This window comes from Monodon monoceros, unplaced genomic scaffold, assembly GCF_005190385.1.
Source record: "Monodon monoceros isolate NGI ecotype Baffin Bay Population unplaced genomic scaffold, NGI_Narwhal_1 Super_Scaffold_18, whole genome shotgun sequence".
NCBI lineage: Eukaryota > Metazoa > Chordata > Mammalia > Artiodactyla > Monodontidae > Monodon > Monodon monoceros.
In genome coordinates this window covers 34115158-34142504 of record NW_021703774.1, presented here as the reverse complement: position 1 = coordinate 34142504, position 27347 = coordinate 34115158, and the positions used below count along the sequence as shown (strand labels likewise).

Sequence of the window (27347 nt, the reverse complement as noted above, 5' to 3'; positions counted from 1 at the left end):
GGGGCATTCTGCCTGACCCCCTGCCTGGGGGAAGGAGGGGACAAGCCAGCAAGGGTGTTGGCCAAGGGGCTGGAGTCAGGGACAGCTTCCAGAAGTAGGAGAGACTGCCAAATCAGAGTTCCAGGGAAAGCTGAGGTCCGCAAGCAGGAGAAGCCAGTAAAATTTCAAATGGATGGAGCAGAGCCAAGATCAAAGTCTTTGGAGCTGAGCAGAGATAAGATCTGAGGGAAACCTTGGCCAGGAAGGAAGTGGGGCAGCCCCGAAGGCTTACAGCTCTCCTTTATGGGCTAAAGGATGCCTGCAGTGGGGCAGGAGCCTGGACTTAAGGGGCCAGAGGCAAAGCAGGCTAAGCAGGCCACATCCACTGCTGGGTATTGTCAGTGCTTTGGTTTTGTAATCTCATATCCCCAGCTAGCATGATACCCACACCTCTGGGATGAGGGGCAGGGAGACACTCCATCTCTGAAGCTGGAATCAGGGGAGTGTCCATGGAGATTTCTAATCCAAGGTACAGGGCAGGGAAGCACTGACTTTCCTAGGATCAAGCATGTTCTCCGGGTTAGGGCTCAACCCTCCCGTTCTCACCTCGCTACCTATTAATGCTGCTACTGTTCGTTAAGTATCTCTACACAGCTGGCACGCCCCTAGGTGACTTCACATTCCATATTCACTTGATGCAACATTTCTGTAAGGTAAGCAGGATAATCCCCATTTTACAGATGAGAAGACTGAAGCCAGAGACAGGAAGTAGCTACACACCTGGGCACTGAACGCACAGCAGCTACAGCCTAGATCCTTGATCATGGCGCTGCACCTCCATACTTGGACTTATGGCCTGCATATCTGGTCAGGCCTTCCCTGTTTAAGGTTCTAGAGAATTCCTTGTTTTCCTCTTTTAGGCCTGGGTATAAAAATTTCATAACCATTTCCAATAATTTGTTCTCTTCAATCACTGAGCTGACTTACTCCTGTCCTGGCTAAGTGAAGTGGAAAAGTTCAGGGAGCTGGAACTAAGAGCTAAAAATTCACTCACCAGCCCCGAGGTCCTTATTGGCATTTGTACAAATTGAGCTCAGATCTTAATCGCCTGCAGCGGTGTCCATCTGTCACAGGTAACTCAGGGCAAACGCTTAACTCCACAGATGACTTCTCATGCTCTCCACTAAGACTTCGGGGATTTCTTCCTCTTCTCCAGGAGCCAGTGGGGTCTGGGAAATACAGAATCAGTTAAATAACAGCTCCAGTCAGATATAAAGAGGAAGGTACTTCCACAGAAAGACTTATACTTCACTTCAGCCAAGTAGACATGGATTATGTGATTATTTTCCATTGGTGTAGATAATCCAGGGCTAACAGCTTGACAAACGTTCAATGGAGAATGGAGATTCTACACGAAAGGAAACACACTCTCTGTGGGTGGCCTTGCATGCAGGGTCCAGGGCCACCAAGCCCTCCATTTTTCTTGAAGTGACACAGCTTGGCTTGCAGGCACTGGCCCTCCCAGGCCAACCTGCTCCCTTCACCATCAGCAAGGGGATGAGCTGTCACCCCATGGCCTGCTCTCCAGGGGGTCAGCTGAAACCCAGACAAGCAGCAGAGAGGTGCCAGCTGCAGGAAAGGACCCTATATGCCATACTCCTAGAGGCTCGTAGAAATCACGAGCACTGAGGCACTGGGTCAGGAGGCCACCATTTGCCTTCTGGTCCCATTTTGTTGAAGACATATGTTCCCTGATTAGCATCTGGCATCCCCTGTGTTCTGCCTTTTCCAACCTCTGGCCGAGTTCCCAACCTTGGCTTGTTTGCTGCCTTGATCTAGATCTACCAGTGTTGCTCTGAGTGTAGAGGGTCAATCAACAAGGGCCACTTCTTCTCCTAATGTTACAGGGTCCTGCCTCCCCAGCCCTGAGTATCTTAGACAAGAGAAAGAGAGCCAGGATGACCATGACCAAAGGCGTTTTCCAAGTTGTCCCATAATTTGAAGATGTTGCACCTCACTTCAGACACGAATTCAGAAAAAGGGCATCAAGGAGTTCACTTCTTTAGAGCCTGGCATGGGAAGGACAGACTGGTTAGGAAATGCAACTTGTCTAAATTTTTCATTTTGCCAGCACTCTCCTCCACCTGTGTAGCAAAGAAAACTGAAAATTAATTACAGTATACGTCACCAGAAAGAAGCAGATTGTACACCACTATACAGGTGGGACTGTTGAGGCTCGGATGGCACAGGCTGCAGGGGATAACAGGCGATGTTTTTCCAATGGCTGCCTGCTAGGCAAACCTTGGGCTAAAGGCCAGGCTCAGACCAGGAACAAGGAAACAACAAGGCTTCAGGAGAACACCAGTAGCTTATGAGAGGGGCTAGGCCCTGTCACCTGACACTCTGTTGACTTTGGATGTCTACTCTGAAAATCTTCCTTCTTCCGCCCCTTCCTGGCCAAGGGATGGAGGTAGTAGAGGGCAAGAGAGTGGTTTGGTAACCTCAGAAATGGTTTGTTTATTTGTTCCTGCCTCTCAGAACCAGAGAATAAAAGCTCTTTGGGGTCCCGGGACTGGCTTAGGGGAAATAGAGGGAGCCTTGGGACCAAGGCCAACTTTCCATTTCCAGACTCTTTCATGTTCCACTTCATCACTCCTAGCCTCCTCGGGACAAGACATAGGCTCAGGGGGCACCCACCACAGTCTCTGCCTTCACTCCCCCACCAGCCACAATGATAGAGTACAGGCAATCCTCCTCACTACCACTCCGGGAGGCCTAGAAGAAATGTTGTTTTCACTCCCTGATTGGGAGTCAACAGAGCTAGGAAAACAGATGAGGGATTGGACATCTGGGCAGTGACATAGGGAGGCAGGTAGTCAGGGAGAAGGAGGTGACTCAGTGAGTTCATGTAGAAAAAAGAAAAGATTTGAGGCTCAGGTGCACACACTTGGCCAGTAAGTCACCCTCTCCAACACATCCAGTAACCTGAACCTCTAATCTGGTCGCAGCCCTCTCCCCCTCTTTCACACTCCCCACGTGTCCACCACCCAGCTTGCCATTCTGAGTTTTCCTTCATTGAGCTTGCTCTTGTCATGGACACAAGGCTGCCAGATCATAGATGCTATGCTCCAAGCTCCTTAAGAAGGGCCCTGGGGAACCCCTATGAAATCACCCAGTAGCCAGGCAAACATAGAGCATTTATAATGAAATTTCCTTCTACCTACTTCCGAATGGGGAGATTCACCAGGGAGCCTCTGAACGTAAGTCTGTGCTTAGAAACTCCCCCAAAAGCTTGCCCGAGCAAGCCCAGCCGACTGGACGGTTCTAGTCTGGGATTCCAGGCAGTGACCACACTAGGGACTACGTTGCCAGATGGCAGCGCTCAGCTGACCAAAAGGACAGTCGTCCCCATCCCATGCCCTCTCCCAAGCCTCAAAGGTGAAATTAGAACAGGAAGAACCAATGCTGTGCTCTTGTCAGTAGATGACAGCTGGGGCCAGGAAATGCTAGATCATTATTTGCTGATGGCGAGGGCAGGATACTTGGCGTAAACAATCCCAAACAGTCAACATCCTTAAAAAAAAGGGGGGGGGGATGGGGCTTGCTATTTAGCTTTGGTAGATCCACTGTCACAACTCTATTTTCCAGTGATTGATACTAAAATACTATATATTATTGGCTTACCAAGGAATGCTAAATTTCAGGGCTGGCTGACCTGCGATTAAACATTGACTCCAGACAAGGGTTAAACATTGACTCAGCTAAAAATCCGCACATGGGAGCAGAGAGCAGGCAGTAAATGGCAGTTATAGGCATTTCATCCGTCCCATCTTATCCCACTTGTCCAGCTACATTCATGGAGACCGTCCACAGTGAGCAATGCCAGAAGGGCAGTGGAGTTCTGGGGGAGGACTGGATGGCGTTGACCTCCCCTTCTCTGTTGGTGGCTGGGTCAGCCCCGGGTCTGGGAGCAACACGCTAGTGGTGCCAATCTGAAGGGCTGGGCCTGCGGAGGCGTGTGGACCTGGCCCCCTCCCGTCTTCCCTGGATCAGTTCAGGATGCAAATGGGAGCCCTTTGCTGCCTGGGGAAACACAATTCAGAAGATTCATCTGGGGGAGTAAAGGCTTTGGGAAGTGGAGGAAAGTGCCCAATGCTGGGAGACCTTGGTTCTCAACCCATCCATGCCATCAACTCACCATGCAAACCTGGGCAAGTCATTCCACTTCCCCGCCCTTGGTTCCTCATGGGTCAGTGGGGCTCTGTTCCAAAAGCCTATGCTGTCCCTTTCATTTGAAGCTGGACAGTAAACACCTTTTAGATGCCAGCCACTGTCCATATTACAGTTAATCTTCATACCATAATTATGGGGTAAGTGTAATTAGCCCCATTTTATAAATGAGAATACCAAGGTCCAGAGACATTAAAAAACTTGTCAAGGGTCCCCCCGCTAGTAGGTGGCAGGGCTCCTACGTAAACCCAGGGCGTTCTGGGTCTGGAGCTTGGGAGCTTTCCACAAGGCTACACTGCCTGGCTGGTGTCGCTCTTTGGCAGTGGTGTGTTGGGGTGATGACTCCTCAGTTAAACCATAAGCCCTTGGGGGACAGGGATGCATACCCCTGCATGTCTCAAATCTCCCTGGACCTCGAACTTTTTGTGGGCGTAATTTTGTGGCAAACTGATCGAACTGGTCATGGGCATAGTAGATGCTTGTGGTAGGCTGAAACACGACCTCCCAAAGACATGTGCACCTCCTCATCTCTAGAATCTGTAAATGTTATCTTATTTGAGAAAAGGGTCTTTGCAGATGTAATTCAGTTCAGGATCTTGAGATGAGGAGATCATCCTGGATTATCCAGGTGGACCCCAAATGCCATCACAAGTGTCCTTATAAGAGAAGCAGAGAAACATTTGAGATACACTTTCAAAAGACAACGTGAACACAAGGACAGAGATCGGAGTGATGCGGCTACAAGCCAAAGAATGCCAAGGAATGCCAGCAGCCACCAGGAGCCAGAAGAAGCAAGGATCAGGTTCTTCCCCAGAGCTTCCAGAGGAAGCACATCACCCATGCCTTGATTTCAGACTTTTGGCCTCTAGAACCAAGAGATAATACATTTCAGCTGTTCTAAGCCACACAGGTTGTAGTAATTTGTTACAGCAGCCACAGGACTCTAATGGGGTGCTCGATCAAACACAGAATCCTAGAACTGGAAAAGCCTTGGAGACCATTTGGTCCAGCGCCCCCATTCAACAGATGAAACGACTGCAGCCCTAAAGGAGGAAGTGATTTGGCAAAGGTCGCTCAGCAAGTTAGAGGCAGAGCCAGAGCCACGATACAGGCGTTCTGTCCCCAGACCAGGGCTCTGCACTTCCCCACACTGACTCATGCTGAGTCCCAGAGTCGTGAAAGCCAAATGAGAAGCCATTCTCATTATTATATTCTTCTCATATGATTATTTTAAGAGGGAGGGGGAGCTTTTAAGCAGATGAAGTGATGGCAGCTTTGGAGGTATAATTCCTGTTGCTATCATCACTATTGAGTTGGGTAGTTGGACCCTCTTGGCCAGTATCTCCTCTCTCAGGACTGGGATGCAGGGGTTATGTCTTAGGGCCAGTGGGTTCCAGGTGGGGAAACCACAGTGAAAGAGGGGAAGCTGGGGGACCCTAATCACACCACTAGCATGTGGCTGAGCCCAAAATAGGACTCAGGGTCTTGACTTTGTGGCTCTTCCCTGGGTTCTACTTCTCATTTTCTTCTTTCCCTAAGCTGGATCACTAATCCAGGCGGGTCTTGGATATGTAGGGCGGGGCGGGGGTGAGTGGGGGAACGGTATGCTAAGATAGTCTTGGGGACTCCTGGGAATACAGCAGGACATGATCGAGGAACCCTCCCACCATCACAGACTACAGGAACAGGAGTGGAGATCTGAGGCCCCCAAGGCAGCATGAGAAGCAATTGTTTCATGGATGTGCTTCCCTCCCTCCCCACAGGCTTACACTCATCAAGGTTCTGTCTTAGTCCTCAGTGGGCCTCTCTTAACACCAACTCCAGCCCAGACAACACAAGGTATCCCTGCTTTGGAGGAAATCGGTTAATGAGACTAAGAAAACAAAACCTACAAATATCTTGACAATTGAGCTCCAAAGGAGAGAGAGAGAAGGAAACCTTTGAAAGGAGCTATAATCTGGCAGAACCAGGATGTTCCCCTAACTGTCCCCAAACCATCTCCATCTCCCCTCACGTCCTCCCACTTCACATTGACCCTGGAACTGGGAGGAAGAACAATTGCTGAAGGGGAAGAAAGATGGCTTAGCTATCGATGTGTCTTTGTGCTTTCCCACCCACCACCATCGGGCTTAGATCAGGGCTGCAGTCGGGAGAGGAGGTTGACAATGACGGAGAGGTCCAGAAGGGTTTGGAGATATCAGAGTCTAGGGGGCCTGTGCCTTGCTTGTCCTGTATGCAACTCTGGTGGTCAGCATCTTGCCCATGTCCTTTGCAGCCTCAGTTACATGGGGACAATTGAGCACAAAAGGCTACAAGGGGTGTTGGGGAGAACGTGCCTCTGAGGCACACGATCTCCCGGAGGCATCAGAAAGATGCAGATGAGCCACATTTGCCCTGTATACACAAGAAGGGCGAGGAAGGGCTGAGTGGGCCCGGAGGTCCTACCCGAAGGAGCCCAGATGAAGGGACAAGTAGAACACAGAGTGGACAACAGACCTCTCAGGATGGGCCAGTGTAAAGGCCACACCAACCAGCAGGGCACATTAAACCTCAGTGGATGGGACTATTTCCTTCCGGTGCATGAGGCCAACATAGAACCATGACAAAGCAAGGCCAGTGTGACGGGGCCCTCCTTCCCACTGCCTCGACAGTTACACTGGCACAAGCCATCCCCTCACCCAGGCCCACTTCCCCAGGGTTCACATCATCACCAGAGGAGAGAGGGGAGACAAAAAGGAAAGAAAATCCAGAATGAGACTGAGTTTTCAATCGGGAGTAAAGTGACTGAGATATCGTTGAATTGGACCAACTTTGCCCAGAAATGACTAGGTAACTTTTTTCTTACATCAGTCAGATTGTGGGTTTAGGGTCTAAAATTAAGCTCCATAGTAGAAAACCTGGTTTCTTTTCTTGCCATCCAAACCTGTGATCGCGAGTTGATAGCCTGCTGTGACTGAGTGGTTAGCTAAAATAAGACCTGGGCTCTGACTGCCTTGTGTTTTTCCGGGACTCTATTTCCCCTTTCCTCCTTCCTCTTTTTGGGGTTCAGTCTGTAGGATGCTGTAGGGAGAGCCTGGGCCAGCCCTGCGCAGGTATGATGGGGCAGGATTCTGTGGGGGGAGCATGGTGAGGGGTGGAGGACGCACATGTGTGTTGGGGAGTGGGGTTCACTTGTGTGACTCAGGTCATTTGGGGAACTCCTGGGAGTCCTAACTGGGTCAGGTCAGGGAGAGCACCAAGGACTAACTGAGTCAGGGAAGGAGGTTTCTACCCCAGCTCTGCCTGTCAGCGCCCTCTTTGCCGAGGCGCCAAGCCCAGGTTCCAACAAGACTCCGAGGTCTGCCATTCCCGGGGGGAGCTCAGAGGCAGCCAGAATCTCCAATTCCTCTAGTGAGTGAGGAGGGAAGAGCACGGTCCCCGGGGTCCTGGGAGCTCTGGAGCTGGCAAAAGGGGCTCTGCAGGAGGTGCGTAACAAGTGGACTTAATCCAGGCTGAATAGCCCAGGGAGTTGGGGACATGTTGCCAGGTGAGTGGAGGTATGAGTCCAAGGATGTGAGGCTATTCCTGCCACCTATACCCCTTCCAATGCATATCGATTCCACGCCGTGCCCTGGGCTAGGTGTTTCACATCTAATATCTGGTTATATCCTCAACCTGTAGGTTTGGTATTACTCTCCTTATTTTCCAGCTGAAAAGAAATATGAAGGTGACTTGCCTAGAATCTTGCAGCTAGAAAGCAACAGAACGGGCTCTTCATGCTTGATACCCTATCTCACATCCTGCAGCTGTAAAGATGTAGGATTCCCAAGTAACAGAGTCTCCCAAGGTCAAGGAGAAGCAAGTGGTGCCAGCCAGGAAAGCCAAAAGGAAAGGAAAGAGGGATCTGTGGAAGTCACGTGCCACTGGCCAGCCGCCATGCCCGTGGGAGAGTGTCCCTTTAAGAGCCCAGGTGTGGGTCAAGCACCACACACAGTTTCAGTTTTGGCAGCAGTATCCAGTGTCCTGCCAGAGGCTTCTAGAAAGGCAAGGGTTGCGGACTGGTCAGCAGGCTGTGCCCAAGAAGCTGACAGGATAGAAGGAAGTGGTTAAAAGTAAGTGTGGCTGCTCTGGGATCCCCAAAGCGATGCCATCTGGGAAGGGCCCGGGATGGTGTCTCAGGCAGTGCTCTCTGCGTGCATGACTCCCAGCTTACAGAGAGTGGGGTGAGGAGAGCGTGGTCGCTGCTTGTGTGCTCGAGCATGTTGTGGGGGAGTAGGCAGGCGCATCTCGGAGAGCTGAGTAAGGACGCATGGGTGGAAGCTCAGCAGGTGGGAAGAAGGGATGTCTTGGGTCAGCACATGTGGTTCTGCTCTAAGTTTGGTCTCCGAATTCCCTACTAACTCCTTTATAACTTAACTGTGACCTTAGGTAAGTCACCTAATCGCTCTCTCAGTCTCGGTTTCCTAATGTGTAAAATGGGGATACAAATAAGGCCAATCACTTAGGGTGGACGTGAGATTCAAACGAGAAAACGTGTGGAATTGCTTTGAAAACTCTAGAGCGAAATAACAGTTGTTCGGTGTTTTTCAGTTCGGTTCAGTTATTCCAGGACTATTGAGCAGCCGAAAGACCTGGATAGGATAAGGCATGTGCAGTGCTTGGCGCGAGGCAGGTACTCTTCTAGCCCTTGAAGCTTTCCACCTCCACCTTTCTGGTGAGGGCACAGGCAGCCCCTTATTCCCAGCTTCGAAGAGGCTCTGAGATCCTTTCCAATTTCAACCCAGCTTTGCTCTCACAGATTCCTGCCACTTTGAGGTATAGTGTGTATCACTGTGTCATTCTGCACCTGCTAAAGTGGGAAAAATGAGGTCCTTCCTGGGAAAGTGAGTGAGGCGGGCAGAGACCCCTCCCAGGCATAGGCAGCATTCCCCAGTCCTGATGTTCCTCCTGGCTCTGCAGCCCGGAGGCCTCAGACATAGGCTTTCCACTGGCCCAGCCCGACAGCATCCCCAGGCCAGCCAGGGGACCCTCCGGCACAAGCACAGATGCTGCGCAAGCTCCGTCTCTCACCACCCCCACTTCCCTTTTTGCAACTGCCCCAGGCCACCTAAGCTGCTGGCGCTGTTTTGCACCACAGCCTTCGCCATCACTCTCCCCCTTCACTAGGGGAATTACAGGTCCCTGAACACCTGGAGACGAGATATGCCAATTCATGGGTTAGGGAAGAAGGCAAGTCTCTGGTCTGCCCAGAGCCAGCTCTGAAACTCTCCATCCATCTCTCTCCCTGGCCTTGGGTGTGGTGATGTAGCGGAAAGAGCAATGAACCAGGGAGCAGCTAGCTGTCTCTTAGACTATCTCTTAGCACCTCTAGACGCTGTGGCTTTATTTTACAAATAGTGTGATAGCAGCAGCTTCCAAGTAGTAAACACACTTACCCTTGGCTTTCACAGCTTCATTCCCTTCCCACCTGAAACAAACCTGGGAGGTAGGCAGGGTAGGTATCACAATCCCATTTTACAGTTGAGGAAACTAAGACTGTGAGTTAATGTGAGTGGTGTGAGTTCACCCAGCAAGTACAAATGACAACATTTTGGGGCAGTCATTTTGATATGGTCATGGGGACATTCTGACATCACCTAAAAAACACAATACCCAGCTTTAAAAACAATAACATTATTCAGGCATGTGCTCAGCAGAGATCTCCTCATCTACGTCTTGCCCCTCTTTGGGTGGGCTGAAGCTGGGAGCCCAAAGTCCCTGGCATTGACACAGTGTGATGGAGTAGAAAGAAGCTTTGAAGGCAACGTGTCTGGTTTTAGGAAACGAATGTAGCATGCTGTACACGTGGTAAGTGCTAAATAAATAGCAGCCAGTATTATTTTTTCAGGAAGAAATTTCTCTGTTGGCACCTACCTCTGGGTTCAAATAGAGTCTCTTCACAGGAACCACCTTTCCTGTGAAAAGCAGAGAGGCGAGAAGTGGACTAACTTCTCCTCTAAGATTGGATTTCCTGCTCCCTCCCCTCCTGACTGCTTCCTCTCAACTCTAAGACCCTCTGCAGTACAGCATAGTGACTAAAATCTTGTACTCTTGACCCAGAATGCCTGTATTTGAATCCCATCCCAGTCACTTACCTACTGTGTAACTTTGGACAAATGTCTTACTTCTCTGGGCCTCAACTGTCTCATCTGTGAAATGCATTTGCCCATTTTATCCTACCTTCTAGGGTGGTTGTGAAGATTAAATGAGTTAACACATGTAAAGCACTTGAAAATGACTCAGTACATGCTAGCTATAATTATGATCCCTCACTTCTAACCTAGTCCTCTTTCAGGCCATGCTGGTCTAATCTGAGCAGCTCCCCCCAGTCTTCAAAGGACGCTCAGCAAATAGACTTCTGTTCTCTCACTCTACGACAGGAAAAAGAGAAGACTGTGTTGATTTTAGAGAGGATATGGGCAAGGAACTATTTTTTTTTAAGCCCAGCGCCCTGCTTAGAACTTTACATATGTTGCTTCATTTAATCCTTACAGCGACTCACTCTACTAGGTACAATTGTCTCCAGTTTACAGATGAGGACTTGGGGCTCAATGAGTTTAAATAGCCTGCCCCAATCACACAACCCCCAAGTAAGAGAGACGAGAGCCAGGCTGAGGAGTCCGTGCTCTGTGCTACTCTCCAAGTGCACAGCAACCGTAAAAGTTAAGTGCACAGACCCTCACCCTCCTGTGCTAACGAGTAATTGCAACCTCTTACGGTGGAAGAGCACTTTACACTCTTCAGAGTGCTTCCATATATATTAACCTGTTATTCCACTCCATAGTCCCCCATCCCACAGTAGCCCTTCAACTAGAAGAGTCAGGGACCATGATGCCCATTTTACAGATGGGAAAGTTGAGCCAGCATATTTTGCCCAAGTGGTAGAGCTCTTCTTGTAGCCTGTGACAGAGCAGGACTCTGGACCTCTGGACCTTCTATCCTCCATGCTCCTCTTCATGCTACTTTCCCTTGAGTGCCCAGAACCAAGAAGCTATTGGGCAAAGTGAGAGAAATCAGCCCTAACTTTGCCCTTCTCAGAGAGGGAATGAGATTGTAACCATTCCCAATCTAATCAGTCCTTGCTGAGCAGCTGGTCTTCGCCAGGCACTCTCTGGAGAGCAAGGCCTTCTGGAGGTGGAGAGATTGATTTCAGTTGACTCTTAACTTCCAGGAGCTTGCCATCTGGTAGAGTGGTGAGGTAAACACTTACACATCAGGGTAGAATGGGATGGAGTCAATAACAGGGGTTCTCAGTCTCTGTGGAAAAGCCATCTGAAAATCCACAAGTCTTATTCCCAGAGCTTCACGGAGCTTGTATCCCAAATGCTTAATTTCTGCTGAAGTCTTGCATTCCGACTTTTGACAGGAATGGAACCAGAAAGTCTTGGGTCTTTCTAGCTCATATATCCTTTGGACCGTGTGGCTGCTCTCTCTCCGTCTCCCTGCCCTCTGGAGTTCCGATTCCTTTTCCCCAACACTGCCTTTCCTTGGAGATTCTCCCACAATCCAGGGCTTACATAAACTTCATAGCCTCTCCTATGCTCCTGCCTGCCACTACAAGTCTGAGGCCCTTCCGGACTACACAGACTGCCTTCCCTCCCCTAGCGATACTGTGGTTTCCAGGCTCACTCTAGTCTGTGCTCGGCCTCTGCACCCATGGGAGAGGAGGGTGATAGTCCCACATGGACCCAGTCAGTGCCTCTCCTGGCCATTCAGTCCAGGCCAAGGAAAGCTCCTTCCGCAGCCAGACCAGCCACTCCCTGCTCCTCTGAGCCCCAAGCTTCCTGTTCCCCCAAGTTCACAGGAAGTCAGAAACTGCCCACTTGGCTTCAGGTCCCCATAGTGCCTGCTTCTGTTCCCTCTAAAGCCCCGGAGGCTGTGAGAGGTTCAGCTGACCCCCTGCTGTGTACCAAACAGGTGAAGAACCCAGAGTTGCTGAGGGCCTGTGCTCACCAGCAGCCAAGCCAGGACCTGGTCCAGGAGAGCCTTCTCCCTCTGAAAAAGGAGAAAAACCTAAGATTAGATGGACAGAGATTTGACTCCAAACCATGAGAGCTGAAGACCAACCACTCTAACTTCAGGGGAGCTATAGCTAGATTAATTCTACGAGGAGATAGACTCTATTATTCAGCAGGGCTTACACCCTGCCCCAACCCACAATGGTGTAGACATACGTTATGAATATATCAGGGTCAGTAACTTGGTAAAATGAGAATGATTTAGAATATCCCAGCCTGACTAGTGAAAATACGGCTCCTTTTATTTTTTTTTTGGCGGTACGCGGGCCTCTCACTGTTGTGGCCTCTCCCGTTGCGGAGCACAGGCTCTGGATGCACAGGCTCAGTGGCCATGGCTCACGGGCCCAGCCACTCCGCGGCATGTGGGATCTTCCCGGACCGGGGCACGAACCCGTGTCCCCTGCATCGGCAGGCGGACTCTCAACCACTGCGCCACCAGGGAAGCCCATGGCTCCTTTTTTAAGAGCCAGAAAATGTGCCTTCACGCATGATATACTAGCCCATGTAGATCCCCAAAGAACAGGTCCCTCTGAGCATCCAAGTAGTGATAATAGGGTAGTGATTCGACCCCACTCTGCTGTGGAGTCTTGGGGCCAAGGATCTCTTAACCCTTAGACTTCCCATCTGCACATGAAGATATTATTTATCCCTTGGGTGGCTGAGATGATGGATGAAGTCATATAAGAAAAGAAGGTAGCAAAGCATCTGGTGCATACTAGGTGCCCAATAAATGTTACGCTCTTTCTTTCCTTCCTAAAGCAAATCCTTTGACTCCAGCCCCAGCTACCATGGAACTGGGGCCTCCCTGAGACCTGAATCTCCCAGGTTTGGGAGAAAGTCTGGTTTTGAGAGGAAGGGATTTCAAATGATTCGCAAAGCCCAGGGTCCTTTCAGCTGCGAACAGAGAAATTGTGTTTCAAGTTTAGCTTTGAGCAAAGATTTCCTGCTCTTGAGAGCATGGGGACATGGGAAGAGTCCAGTATCCCTGGGGACTGGACTGTGTGTTTCCTCACCAAGGTCAACTTCTACCAGATTTGCCCTCCCCCTGCGCACGCCTGGTGATCTCATCCCTGGTGTGAGGTTATGCAAAGGGTAATGGGTACGTGTGCGCATCCTCCCCCGACGTGGACCTTCACAGCCATCCAAGCATGTCACAGATGAGAGAAGCCTGGGCTGGCAGTCGGGACCCCCGCTTTGGAAAATCTGGCATCTGACTCTATGTAACCCAAGGCAAATTGCTTTTACCAATCCAAAGGGGGGGTTGCATCCCCCAGCTCAGCCTATGGGAAGGCCGACCCCAGTCTCACAGAAATATTAGGAAGCTTGCTGATGTCAGGTGAGAACAGCGACCAGAACCAGAGAGCTGCTACTGGCTTGGGCTCCTCAAAGCACATGGCTTTGTGTCCGCCCACTGGCCACTGCATCCAAGGCCAGCGCAAATGGCGGGTGGTAGAGTCCTTGGGACTCTGCAGCGAGCCCATCCCAAGTGCTCCAGAGGAGAGAGACTTCCCAGGCCTCTGACCCCTGCCCCCACCTGGGAGTCGATCCCATGGCCACCACGGTGCCCACTCAGGTGGTCCTGCAGCCAGCATTGCCTGAGCACATCCAGGCTGGGAGGGACGTTGGCATTTGGCTAAGGCCCTACGCCAGAAGTTAATCATTGGCCTGGTATGAAAAGTCCAGGGCAGTTAACCAGAATCAAGAGAGCCTCAAGCTGCCACCCAACACCCATATCTGCCCCCACCCACTCCTCTTACTCTTCTGAAGAACCGGAGAAACAGAATACCTTTATCTCCACAAGGAAATAAAAAGGTGCCTTGCTGGGAAATTCCCTCACGGAAAAGAAATCACCGAGATAAACAGCTCTATTTCCTTTGGCTCAAGCTAGCGAAGGGCGTCTCTGAGAGTAGGAACAGGGCCAAGGCAGTAAGGGAGCCTGGGAGATGCCTCTCCACTCTCCCTGCTGCTTAGAGCTTCCTTTTCTTTACGGGTGCTGGTTACTGCCCAGCACTTGTTAACACAGTTTTCTCCTTTTACGCTCTCTTTGTCAAGTCCATTCCAAAGTTGAAATCCTGTCAGTCTGTGGGAAAGTGGGGACTCCGCTCTTCGCCTCTCGCCTCCTTTAGGCTGCAGTCTGGGTCCAGAGGACAGCTGTGGTCAGGCTGGGCCCTGGGGCCCTCAACCCTCCCCAGCCCTGGGCTATGTCCACAGATGTTACAAGGTCCACACGTGCTGCACCCTCTGAGTGGCCTTACCTTGGATTCTCCATCTTCGTCGGACCCACCTCAGCAACCAGGATAACAGAGGCCATCACACCTACATTTTGAACCCCAACCCCATAACTGAGTGTCTGGGAAATCGTGGGCAGATCACTCAGCATCTCAAGATCTTGATTTTCTTATCTATGAAATGGTTGTAATTATATCTGTTCTGTCTTATTTAAAGGGAACTTATAGAGCTCCAGTGAAATAGTGTAAATGACAATGCTTTGATAAGCAAAGGGGGCTCTACAAATAACAGGAATAAGCATGAGGGATAAGCATCCCACTCTGTTTGACGGGCAATACAGTGCAGTAAGAGAGGCTCAGAGCTTAGACCCTGGGGGTCAGACAAAGCAGGATTCAGGTCTCGCCCACCTCCTCCACTCCCACCCTACCTATCCCCACGCTTAATCCTCGTGTGAACGCGAGGAAAGCACTTAACATTTAAGCTTTCATTTCCTCCTGTGTAAAATGTGGATAAGAAAGCCCCGTCTCCTCAGCAACAACAACAACAACAAAAATAGAATACCCACCTCCTTGGGGCGATATCAAGTTTAAATGAGATAATACAGGTACATTATTTAACACAGTGCCTGGAACATGGTACAAGGACCATTCATGGTGGTTATGACCATCATCATCGCTTTAATCCTTGCTAGGCTGCCTCTATACATCTCTACTTACTCATATGACATGCCACAAAATATGCCAGCCCCCCTCCACCTCCCAGGGGTGTAGGGAGGGCAGCTGGAACAGAGAGATGGAGCCATTTCTTGGTAGTAACCAATTATCCGGTGAGCTGTTCCTGAGCTGTAATGGATCTTGCCCAGGACCGTGACCCCCGGATAGGGATAGAGAGGAAATGACACATGTGCGTGTCCCTACCCTAAAGGAACTTTCCAGCTTAGTTGAGAAGATGAAAATCTACTTATACCTATTAAGGAACAAAAAAGCATTGTGGATGATGGGACTTTGAACTGTAATGAGAAAGGCGGAGCCATTCATTCTTCCACAGGTTTTATGTCGGTTACTGGAGATACAAAATCAAACAGGTGTTGCAGGAACTCGGTCAGCTAGTCTTGGAAGACAAAGGCACTTCATCACCTCATGCTATTGTCTTTCAGCAACCACTCAAGAAGGCGGCCTGGGTGGCACAGCCCCACCGGAGCCTCCAGCGATGTCGCGCCTCTTCTTCGCCTGCCTGCTGGCTCTCTTCCCAGGTGCGTCGGCCAGGTCCCAGCCCACCCCCATCCCAGACCCAGTTCCCTGGGGGCTCTGAAATCAGGCCCGTCCCCAAGGATGTCCTTTGCAAAGCTTGCACTCCCTTGAGGAGTAACCACACAGACGATGCAGAGAGGCCACATCTAAAAATGGATTGGTGAGCCAGCACTGGGGATGGGGAACAGAAATGGCACTTCCACATTTGAAGGTCAGGGGTCTGGTGAAGGGTCTTCACTGGGAATAAAGAAAATAAGACCTTGACCTTGAACGAAGCATCACTATGAGTTGCTTTGTTTTGGGGTTTTGGGGAAATGACTTATCCTTGTGGCTCTTAATATTTTTATCTGGAAAAATAAAAGAAAGTAATCTGTAAAGCTTTTTCGGAAATATAAGGAAATAACAGATAACAAAGGAAATAACGTAGCACCCCACGAGGGTGGTTTTAAAAAAAAATATATATATATATATATGTATATATATATACACACACACACAAGGGATATCATTAAATAAGTTTGCGATCCCATTTTCCTTAAAATGGTTATCATTAATGAATTACGATTAAAATTTAAGAATTGTTTAATAGTTTGGCAATTTAGCAATTGCCTAGCTGTAGCACATGGTAATTAATCCACAGAAGGCACATGTCTTGGGAGGAAACGTTCATGTCCTTGGCGTGGGCTGTCTGGATCCTCTCAGCGGGCTTTACCCTCCTGCAGCCTCGGAAAACCCCTGTCTCTGTCCCCACAGTGGTCTCCATGAAGAGTCCCATATTCGGTCCTCAGGAGGTAAGCAGTGTGGAAGGCAGCTCAGTGTCTATCAAGTGCTACTACCCGGCCACCTCCGTCAACCGGCATACCCGTAAGTACTGGTGCCGGCAGGGAGCCAAGGGCCGCTGCACTACCCTCATCTCCTCAGAGGGCTACGTCTCCAAGGACTATGAAGGCAGAGCCAACCTCACCAACTTCCCAGAGAGCGGCACATTTGTGATGAACATCAGCCATCTCACTCGGAATGACTCGGGTCTCTACAAGTGTGGTCTGGGCATTAGCAGCCGAGGCCTGTCCTTTGATGTGAGCCTGGAAGTCAGTCAAGGTAAGGATCCAGGTGCCTTAGACTTCTGGGGAAAAGTGAGAGGGAATCATCCCAGGAGCAACAGGGAGGCCTGAGGAAGGATCTCCTGAGAGGGCATGGGGAAGGCTATGGGTCCATCTGGAGGAAAGGACTTTGCATAATAGAACATGGAAACGAGACAGATGAGACCTACTTAGTGGTGGGGTGCGGGGGCACTTTTCTAGGTCTACAGGGCCTGAAATATTTCAGGTTTTACTAAGGCTCTAACTTAGAAGAGCATGAGGAGGACAGCTTCTCTCATTAGATTTGTTGCAGGAGGGACAAGAGGCCCATGAGCAGGGAGAGATTCATAGGGATCCTTAAATTCTTGCTATTAGAGCACCCTTCAGATCAAGACCTTGGGTCACCAGAAGGCTTCTTTTAAAATATATTTTCTAACCTGAGATCCATTAGTCCATCAAAACCCTCAGCGTAAATAAAATGATCAGTTCTTGCCCAAAGTCCACAAGACTGGATGTAATAAGTGATACAGGTGTAAGTATCAAGACAGAATAGAGGAGGGAGAGATTAGTGCCAGCTTGGGAAGCCTTCATAGAGGAGGCAGCAGTGAAGTTGGGCCTTGGCAGACATTCTGACAGTGTCCCTCTGGAAAAGAGGGCACTCCAAGTGACAGGCACACCCAGCCCTCAAGGGGAACATTGAGTAGTCCTATGGTGCAAGAAAGCAAAATCACAACTTGACCCCCACCCCTCATTCTGCAGCTCCTGGGCAGATAAATGGCGTCCACGTCTACACAGCAGAACTGGGCAGAAAAGTGACCATCAACTGCCCTTTCAGGGCTGTGAATTCTGAGAAGAAGAAATCTATGTGCAAGAAGACAGGCCAGAGCTGCGTGCTAGTCACCGACTCTACTGGGTATGTGAGCCCCAGCTACAGCAACAGAGTACAGATCAAAATTCAGGGTACCAACAAATTAGTGTTTAGCGTTGACATCAACCAAATCCAGCTCAACGATGCTGGGATGTACGTCTGCCAGGCTGGGGATGATGCCAACGCCGACAAGAGCAATGCTGACCTCCAAGTGCTGAAGCCCGAGCGTGAGCTGATTTATGGAGAACTGAGGGGCTCAGTGACCTTTGACTGTGCCCTGGGCCCCGAGAAGGCAAATGAGGCCAAATTTCTGTGCCGGGTAAAAAATGCGGAAGCTTGCAGTGTGATCATCAACACGCTGGGGAAGAAGGATCAGGACTTTGAGGGCAGGATCCTGTTCATTCCCAAGGATAACCATTTCTTCAGTGTGCACATCACCAGCCTGAGGAAAGAGGATGCGGGGCTCTACCTGTGCGGAGCCAACCGTGATGGTGAGCCTAAGGAAGGCTGGCCCATCCAGGCTTGGCAACTCTTCGTCAATGAAGGTGAGACCTGAGAGTGGGGAGAGGGAAGAGGTGGGCAGTCTGGCAGGGGAGAGCCTCACTCGCTCCCTGTGAATCTGTTTAATCTCCGTCAGTCAGCTGACGATATCTGCTCACTGACGAGCCCTGGATCAGATGTTCTGTGGGCAGCTGTACACGAGAGCTATACAACACAGCCTTTGCCTTGTGTGATCTCCTAACTCTTCTTCTCTGTTATCAAAGGCCTTTGATGGCCGTCCCTGATCAATAGGAATGAGGGGAGTGAAGCTCCTGATTGAGACCAGACCTGTAGATGGCCTGGGTTTCAGAGAGCCATGGTGAGGACATAACACGGAGGCTACCCGACCCTCGAGCAGTATGGCACCTCATCCTTCACACTCAGATGGAAGAAGTCTTGATTTACGCTGGTCGCAAAGCTTTCCCAGGAAGGCAATGCCCCAGCTTCTAAAATCTCCCCTCCAACATCTCTTAGGGTTGTTTGTTATTCAGCAGGTCAAATCTCTGCTTCTTCTCACCCTGGAGCACTCCACACAGAGTTACCCTCATGAGACACAGTGAACCAGTACTTGAAGTTCATGGTCACTGCCCTTGTGACTTTCCTGTAAGGGGCTCACATTCCCTGGACATCATTTCTCCATCTAGCTCAGTCTTCACCACATCCCCCAGCGTCTTCAGTCATCTGGGGTTCTCATGGAACCTCAACTTTAGCTTCTTGGAGAGAAGCCATGCTTCTTCTCTTGGACATGGCCCTCAGTCGGGGTGCTCAACAATTAAACTTATCTGTGCTACATAGTGTATATTTTAAATCATACTGTTCTAATACATTTTCTTAATTTGGAGAAAAAACATCTGGCCATTTTGTGGGACAAGCTAATAAACAGACAAAAACTTACCTAGGGGGAGATTTTGTAAGAAGCCTAAGGAGAAAGGCTAATAGTCTCTCTTTAAACCCCTTCCATTCTCTGCTCAGAATAAGGTGGGGAAGGAATCAAGGTCGCCAGACCAGTGGGGAAGTCTCCTGGAGGCTGGGTGAAGGCTCCAGTGCTGGGCTCTGTGACATTAGGAAAATCTTTTTCACTTTCTCAGGAGGGTGAGGTCTAAACGTCACTCTCCACCCTGGCTGAGCCCACGGGGAAGAGGCTGCCCAGACCACATTGCTTCTTCCTTCCCATCCCTGTCTGTGCTTCTAGAGACCATGATTCCCCCAAGTCAGTCTGTGGTGAAAGGAGTGGTGGGAGGCTCCGTGGCCGTGTCCTGTGCCTACAACCCGAAGGAAACAGACAGCCTGAAGTACTGGTGTCGCTGGGAAGAGACTCAGGGTGGCCGCTGCCCGCAGCTGGTGCAGAGCGAGGGGCTGGTCAAGGAGCAGTACGAGGGCAGGCTCGCACTGTACGAGGAGCCAGGCAATGGCACCTACACCGTCATCCTCAACCAGCTCACCACCCAGGACGCCGGCTTCTACTGGTGTTTGACAAACGGCGATACTCGCTGGAGGTCCTCGGTGGAGCTCAAGATTGTGGAAGGTAATTGCTGGACTGGGGCAAGAGGGAAGGCAGGCAGCCCCAGGTACCCCTCCAGTCAGCAGCAGCAACACCCCCCAACCACTCTGCCTCCCACCTTCCCCCACCTCCATGCTGATGGAGAGAGCCCACCTGCTCATACCTGTACCAAGCACCCATCCCCATCCCGTTCACACCTGTAACAAACCCTTTCCTGCCCCACACTCTTCAAACTACCACACCTCCAGTGATCAAGAGTATCGGCTTCTTTTACAGTATATACGGCGTCAGCTGAGTAGAGTATGGCTGTCTTGAGTCTAGGAGAGCAGATAACAACGAGGAAAGCAAACTGAAGTCATTAGCAAGGTCTATGGTCTGTGATAGACTAGAGTGACTCACGGTGGTCACCAATAATCTATTATAGACACATAATTACAAGTGCTTTTGTGTTCAGTATAGTGTGTTTATTTACCATGCTGTCCAAAGAGGAAATAGGCTGTGGACAAAGCACCCCCCTAGTCCCCCCGTCACTTTTCGGCAGCATCACCAGCGCCGACTTCTGTGCCTATTTCTCCCTCCCTGCTCCAGGAGAACCAAGCCTCAAGGCACCCAAGAATGTCAAGGCTTCGCTGGGAGAGACCCTCAAGATCTCCTGCCACTTCCCCTGCAAATTCTACTCCTATGAGAAGTACTGGTGTAAGTGGAGCAACAAAGGCTGCAGGACCCTGCCCAGCCAGGACGAAGGCCCCAGCCAGGCCTTTGTGAACTGCAACCAGAAGAGCCAGATCGTGTCCCTGAACCTGAACTCCGTCACCAGCGAGGATGAAGGCTGGTACTGGTGCGGAGTGAAGGAGGGCCACAAATACGGAGAGACCGTGGCTGTCTATGTGGCGGTGGAGAAGAGGGTGAAGGGTGAGTCTCCGAGGGCCATGCCCACGTACCCTGGGACCCCACAGAAAGCTGCCTAAGAGCATCTCCATCAGGGGTGGCCCCTAGGTTTGGCTATAAGAGGTGGGGGTGGGGAGGGGGGTAGATTATGCCCCCACCTGGTCTAATTTAGCCTTCCAGAAAGGGCATCCCAATAAATATACAAACTAATTAAAAATAGTGGATTTGTCATTTAACCTCAGTTTCAAGACAAGTCCCATAGTTGCTCCTTCAGGCCACTTTGAAGCCCTTTCTATACAGAGAGATCTTCTTCTATATGTAGAAATGTCAAAGTCACTGCTATATGCTTCACACTCTCTGCTCAAAAGAGGGCCAGGCAACCTTCACGTACAAGGTCTGCTAAAGAAAATCGGGGCAATATCTTCTAATAAGTTTGCATTTCAAGCCTCTTTTTAAAATATCACATGAAATGTTTTATCCCTAATGAAGGTATTTTTAGTCCCTCCAGAAATCCGATTATGTCAGCATCCAGTTGGTCAGGCTCACTGAGGGAGCCCTAACCAAGCTATCACCAGGGGGCAGCACTATGGCGCCCAGCCCTGTAGTCAAGAGGCCCTGGGCAGGGTTTCAAAGCTGCGAAAAATCTCCCTGTCCACAAATGATGGGTCAGCCCTTATGCATAGCTGGATCTAATGACACGGAACCTTGCGGATGGAAGTGAATTTGCTATGAATGGGACCGAGGTCATCTGTGACAAGCTACTGAAGACCACCAGTCCTGTTTCTAGTGTCCTTCGAGACCCTATCCTAACAGTCTTGAAATCTCACCCTGACCCTGGGGTTCCTAATGAAGTCCCACTCCTCAGACTCCCTAAACTCAAGGACAGAAAGAACCATAATCCAGCCCCCTCTGCTCTCTCCAGGGTCCCAGGATACCAGTCGAGTGAATGCTGCTCCTGGTGAGGAGGCGATAGAGCCGAGGGCCAGGGAGACTGAGAACAAAGTCATTCAGGGTCCCAGCCTTTTTGCAGAGGAAAGAGCAGTGAAGGATATTGGAGATCCAGCTGGTGGGAGCGGAGCACCTGCAGATCCCGGCAGGTGAGGAGGGATTTGGGGATCCCCACCTGGAGAACATTCTGGAGACCGAGGACCTGAGGTTGGTCCACCAGGCCCAAGGAGGAGAGCCTGTCCGCTTCTTGACAGCGGAGGCAGCCCTCACTGCCTCGGTCTGTGCTCTCTGCCCTTCTCCCGCGACCAGTGCGGTGCTCACCATTCAGTTCAATTTCCCAGTCCGGGGATGCAGGCAAGGCCCGGTCCTCAGCTTTGTCCTGTCTAGGAGGGCTTCTTAGAAGAACAGAGCTCGGGCGGCTGTATCAGGAGGACGCAGTGGATTAACCAGGAAGGAAGAACTGGCTGGAGACAACCGGCCAGCACCTCCTGGGATCCCCAGTGTCCCTTGCAGGGACTAACTAAATTAATGCTCCCTCCAGCTCTGCAGAACAAGGTGGGAGCTCCAAAGTGCTGTTCTCCACCCTGGTGCCCCTGGCCCTGGTGCTGGCTGCAGGGGCCGTAGCGATTGCGGTGGTCAGAGCCCGACACAGGAAGAATGTCGGTGAGTCCCGGGGTGCTCCCTGCCCCCCACCTCCAACCCTGAGCCTCAGTCCTGGCTCAGAGGCGCTGAGGGGAGTTGCCATGATCTGTTCCCTTTTATCAGCTCAAAGGAAGGGTCCAGGAAAGTGAGGTGGGGAATAATAAACCCACACATGCTCAAAACTTACAGTAAGTGCTGTGGTCCAAATGCCGTCATCTCTGCTTGAAGTCCATCTTCAATTGCTGCGGGTCTAAATTCAGAGGCATAGCTGCTGGGAAGAGGAGGGCAGGGTGCTGGGAAACCTGGGCTTCCAGCCTGGTGTGAGGACCAGTCAGCTGTGTGACTCGGGGTGTCCCAGTTTCATACCTCTGGTTTCCTCACGGCTCAAGACAGGGGTAAGAATAACCATCTCTGAGGACAAAACAAGGTCCTGGGCATTGCAAGTTTGCAGAGTGATGAAGAGAGGTCAGTGACTGTTGAGTCTAGATTGTCTGTGAAAAGGGACTGGGGAGGAGACTCGGGTCACTTCTAATCTGCCTTGGGTCCTAGTCAGAGACGAGCAGCAAAGAACTTGCCCCCCTTCAGCTCTCCTGTGGGGCTCCCTTGGGGACGCCCCGGCCCCCATCTCTACACCAACTCCTCTTTGCCCCCTGACAGACCGGATTTCAATCAGAAGCTACAGGACGGACATTAGCATGTCAGACTTTGAGAACTCCAGGGATTTTGGAGCCCATGACAACATGGGAGCCTCTCCAGACACTCAGGAGACAACTCTCGGAGGAAAAGACGGTACATCCCTCACTCAAGGGAATGCCCAGTCCCTGGGGAACAAGAATTAGCCCTGACTCCGCATCTGGGACGGGAATAGGAGGCCGGGGAGGGCTGACCCACCCTCCCCTGCTCTTCACACAGAGTTCGCCACCACTACCGAGGATGCCGTGGAGAAGGAAGAACCCAGGAAGGCGAAAAGGGTGAGAGCAAGGAGGGAGAAGGAGGCCTCACGTGGGTGACGAGGAAATGCAGCATGAGGGACTGCAGTTAGACATCAGGAAAAGCCGCCTCAGAGTGGGGCTGGCACCAGAGTAGGGAAGGGGGTGTAAACAGTATTTGGAAAGTGCATCTTTCTGGTTGTGGTGTTGACCTGGCTGAGGCCCAGGCAGGAGGTAAGCTGTGTTTATAGGCTGTAAACTGGCAGGAGGGAGGGAGACGGCAGTGGGGGGGGAGGGGGCAGGGGGAGTGGTTGGCAGGGGATGAGGAAGGCAAATGCATTAAAGATTCAGCCACAGGGTGGGCAGGTCAAATGTCAAACGCTGGCCATGGGACCCATAGACTCAGGTCACCACTCTCACTTGAGGGTTTGCGGGGACCAGCATTTTCCCTGGGCCTGGAAGACATTTGCTCGTGGGAGGCACTGATAGCCACTAGAGGCCCCGTCCCACCCCAACCAAGTGCCATGTTACTTGAAATCCTGCCTGCCTTTGGGTCACATGTTACCCTCTCCTCGTACTTCCCTGATCCCAAGGCACTAACGCTTGTTATCATATCTACTCTCCCTGGCGGCAGCAGAGATCCCAGCACTGGGAACAATTAGGGGAATGAGTCAGTCCTGGAGACAGCCTTCCCCTCCAGCCTGGTGTTGTGTCTCTGAACTGGTAGAGAAAGAAAAATGTAAACCTTGTAGCTGACGCCAGCCTAGGCCACCTTGGCCGTGACCGGGGGCAGGGTTTCCGGGGACTGGTCCAGGCAACAGAGATGGTTCCACTCCATGTGTTGGAAGGAGGTAGTGAGACAGAGGGAGATATTTTTAGAAGCTGCAACTTTCCATTTCTCAAAATTAGTCCCTCTTGGTGAGCACGGTGGCCGGAATGAGAACAGTGAGTGAACGCAGTCTTGGGTTGTTTAGGCCAAGATTATGAATTTAGGATACTTAGTGCATCCCCTCCCTCCGACCCCCACCCTCTGAGCCAACGCCCCAAACACTGACCCCTCTCCTGTTGCCCCCTAGTCATCCAAGGAGGAAGCCGACATGGCCTTCACCACCTTCCTGCTCCAGACCAACAACATGGCCGCCGCCACCCAGAACGGCCCCAGAGAAGCCTAGACAGAGCCCTGGTTGCACCCATCCCTCCGCACGTGGCAATCACGTTCTGAATCACGTTGATCCTCAGGGCCCTCAGCTCCGGGCCTCCACTCCCTGCACTCACACCCCACCTAGGCTTTTCCTACCTGTCCTCAGAGGGTATGTTGGTCCCTTCTCGGTGGCATCCAAGCCTGGCTTACTTGTTCCTGTTGGGGGTGAGGTGACGTGAGGCATTCCCACCTACAGCTTATTCCTAATGAAAGAACTAAGATGTGGAAGGAGAATTACGATCTAAGGGGACCTCTCAGAAAGAAAAGGGACCACAGTGGGTGGAGAGACAATTTCAGAAAGCCATTCAGGGCTTCTCTGCACCCTTGTTTTGGGATGTCAGTGGGATTCTCCCTTCCACTCCATCCCCGAGTCTCCCAATCCCCCACTCCCTTCCATCTTCTCTTCTTCTTTCCCTCATTAAAAATACGCATTTGGATACTCACTAGATTCCACGTGCTCTGCTAGACACCGGGACACATAGGCCACAAACCCGGCTAGCAACCTTTCTAAAAACATCACTGAAAAAAAAAAAAAAAAAATCACTGAATCCCTGGAAGCCACAGCATCTCTGTGTATTTACACTCACTAAAATCCCCATCAGGTATTCTCACCTCTGCCTATATTGGGAGAAACCATAAAAGGTCTGGAGTGCTGAGGCTTTGGGGATTATGTAACATGGGCATACATACAAGGAATCAAAAACACATTCTTACCATTTTACCGGTGAGAAAATTGAGGTCCTAAGAGGTGAAGAATTTTGTCCAAGGGCAAAAAATGATATACACTAGTGTCAAAGCTAGATTTCGCATCTCCTGTCTCCATATAAGAGCCTCTGCTCTCCTGATGGAGACAGAATTCTACAGGAAGGAGGAAGAGGAGGAGAAAAATGTAAATAGCGACTTTCACAAGCCCCACCTCAGGGAAGACACCCCTTTCCCTTTTTGTCACTCACAGAGACCTAATAGTGTAAGAGAATGGTCAAACACTCATAACCCCTGTATTTGAAGAGTTCTGAGTGAAAGGGGAGAAAAGAGGGGCTTTGATGGTGCCAGGGAGGGGCTGATCTCCAAAGAGCTAAGGTTTTAAGGTCTTTTTCCCTCTAAGCTCTGCACTTCAACTAGCACCTACAAGCTGGCACTCGCTAACAAATCAAAAATGTGAATTAATTAATAATTAAAGACAGTGATTGCCACCAAGGAGGCTCAGACTGCATTTGTCCCCCATACCACTTGTTTCCCAGGCAACACTTTCAGAGCAGTTTGCTGTAGTCCCACTTTTAGACACCCCAGGACATGTATCTAAACCAGAGTTCCCCCCACCTCCAATGCTGGGCTGAGGGAGGCTAGGGGACAGCTTGCAGGTGGGACCAAGATTCTCTTCAATAAGAGAACACTTTGGGGTCTACACCAGTGGTCAAGATGCCAAAGCTCTGTAATGAAAGACTCTCTATGATGGAATAAACTGAAAGCAGATATAACCAGTGCTCCTCTTAGGCATTAAAAAAAATCTTGGTACAGCATCCATGGAACACCTGACCTTAAATCTCATACCTCCCTGGGGTATCCTCCAAGATCAAGAGGCTATTAATGAAAACTCAAGTAACCAAATGAATAGACTCCTTCCATAGACTAGAGGCTAATTAGATGATGAGTTAGGTTTTAGAATAGTTGACCCAAAGCCTCTTGGGGGACAGTGATTAGGTAAAGGACCCCCTCGTCTCCTAAGGCCATTCCTAGGTTCTGCTAAACCTTGCCATATCTTATAAGCTTCCGTGCCACCCCTAGTCTCTTCTTCAGGGTGTCAGTGTGTAGAGAGTTCTCTCTTGGAGAGAGTTCTTCCTGGCCGTCTAGCCCACCTGATGTGGGATAGAACCTATGTTTCTATCTGGGCCTTGAACATAATGCTTTCCATGTTATGTGCTTCCCCAGTCTGGATAGCAAAGCATTGCAGGAGAACCAAAACTACAAGGTATGTTAGAACCCATCACTGTTTTACCCTCAGGAAGCTGCTCTCTGACCCACCAAAGAGTCATGCCTGGGGCAGAGGAATTAAGATACAGCTTCTGTGTTAATGCAACAACCTACAAGCCAGTCCTGAACTTAGGCAGTCTATCCCAGTTCCTAGGATCAAAGGCCAAGAAATGTCACTAAAGCTGCAATCTTGTATTATTCTTAACTGACATTGTCAATAAGTGATAGCAAGTTTAGTAATATGACCTGCCCCAAATCCACCTGCTCCGCATGCAGCATGTTGGACAGAAAAACCCTCCTATGAAGAAGGAAGCTGGTCTATAGCCTAAATGGGATCTCTAATAAGTTAAAAAGTCACCAATTTGCGGGAGTATATTAATTTCCTAGGGCTACTCTAGGAAGTACCACAAACTGGGTGGTTTAAAATGACTGTAATTTATTTTTTCACCATTCAGGAGTTTAGAAGTCTGAAATCAAGATGTCAGCAGTGTTGGTTCATGTCAGCAGGGAATATCTGTTCATGTCTCTCTCCTGGCTTCTTGTAGTTGCCAGCAATCCTTGGCTTGTAGACGCATCACATGCATCTACAGGGATGCATCACATCCTTGGCTTGCCTCCATCATCGCATGGCCTTCTCCTTGTGTGTTGCCCTATGTCTTCACATGCTTTCTTATGAGGACACCAGTCATTGGGTGGAGGACCCACTCTAATCCAGTTTGACCCCATCTTAATGAATTACATCTGCAAAGTTACTGTTTTTAAATGAGGTCATGTTCTGAGGTTCCAGGTGGACATGAATTTTGGAGGGACACTATTCAGCCCAATATAGGGGAGTAACAATCAACTGTGAGCTTGATAATGATAAATCAAATAACAAGGATTAGTGTCCAGCAACCACGCAGAGAACTATTTCAATATTTCTGATGGCAAGAAAACCTTCCTCAAGTTCTTGAATTATCTTGATTTTTTTCTTTTTAAAAATCCATTATGTAACAATGATTACACATTACTAAGACCCAATAGTGGTTGAGAATCTGTTTATAGCAGTTGATTTTT

General features: G+C 50.2%; 1 protein-coding gene across 1 annotated transcript; it reads left to right on the top strand.

The window, feature by feature from the left end:
* The first annotated feature begins 8187 nt into the window (after positions 1-8187).
* On the top strand, positions 8188-25668 carry PIGR (polymeric immunoglobulin receptor). The gene is made up of 11 exons (XM_029230986.1): positions 8188-8300; positions 15631-15726; positions 16478-16822; positions 17563-18216; positions 19404-19736; positions 20301-20624; positions 21523-21697; positions 22090-22211; positions 22848-22979; positions 23103-23161; positions 24196-25668. The coding sequence occupies exons 2-11, from the start codon at positions 15684-15686 to the stop codon at positions 24289-24291; spliced, it is 2283 nt and encodes a 760-aa protein (XP_029086819.1). The 5' UTR covers positions 8188-8300; positions 15631-15683; the 3' UTR covers positions 24292-25668.
* Positions 25669-27347: the final 1679 nt, after the last annotated feature.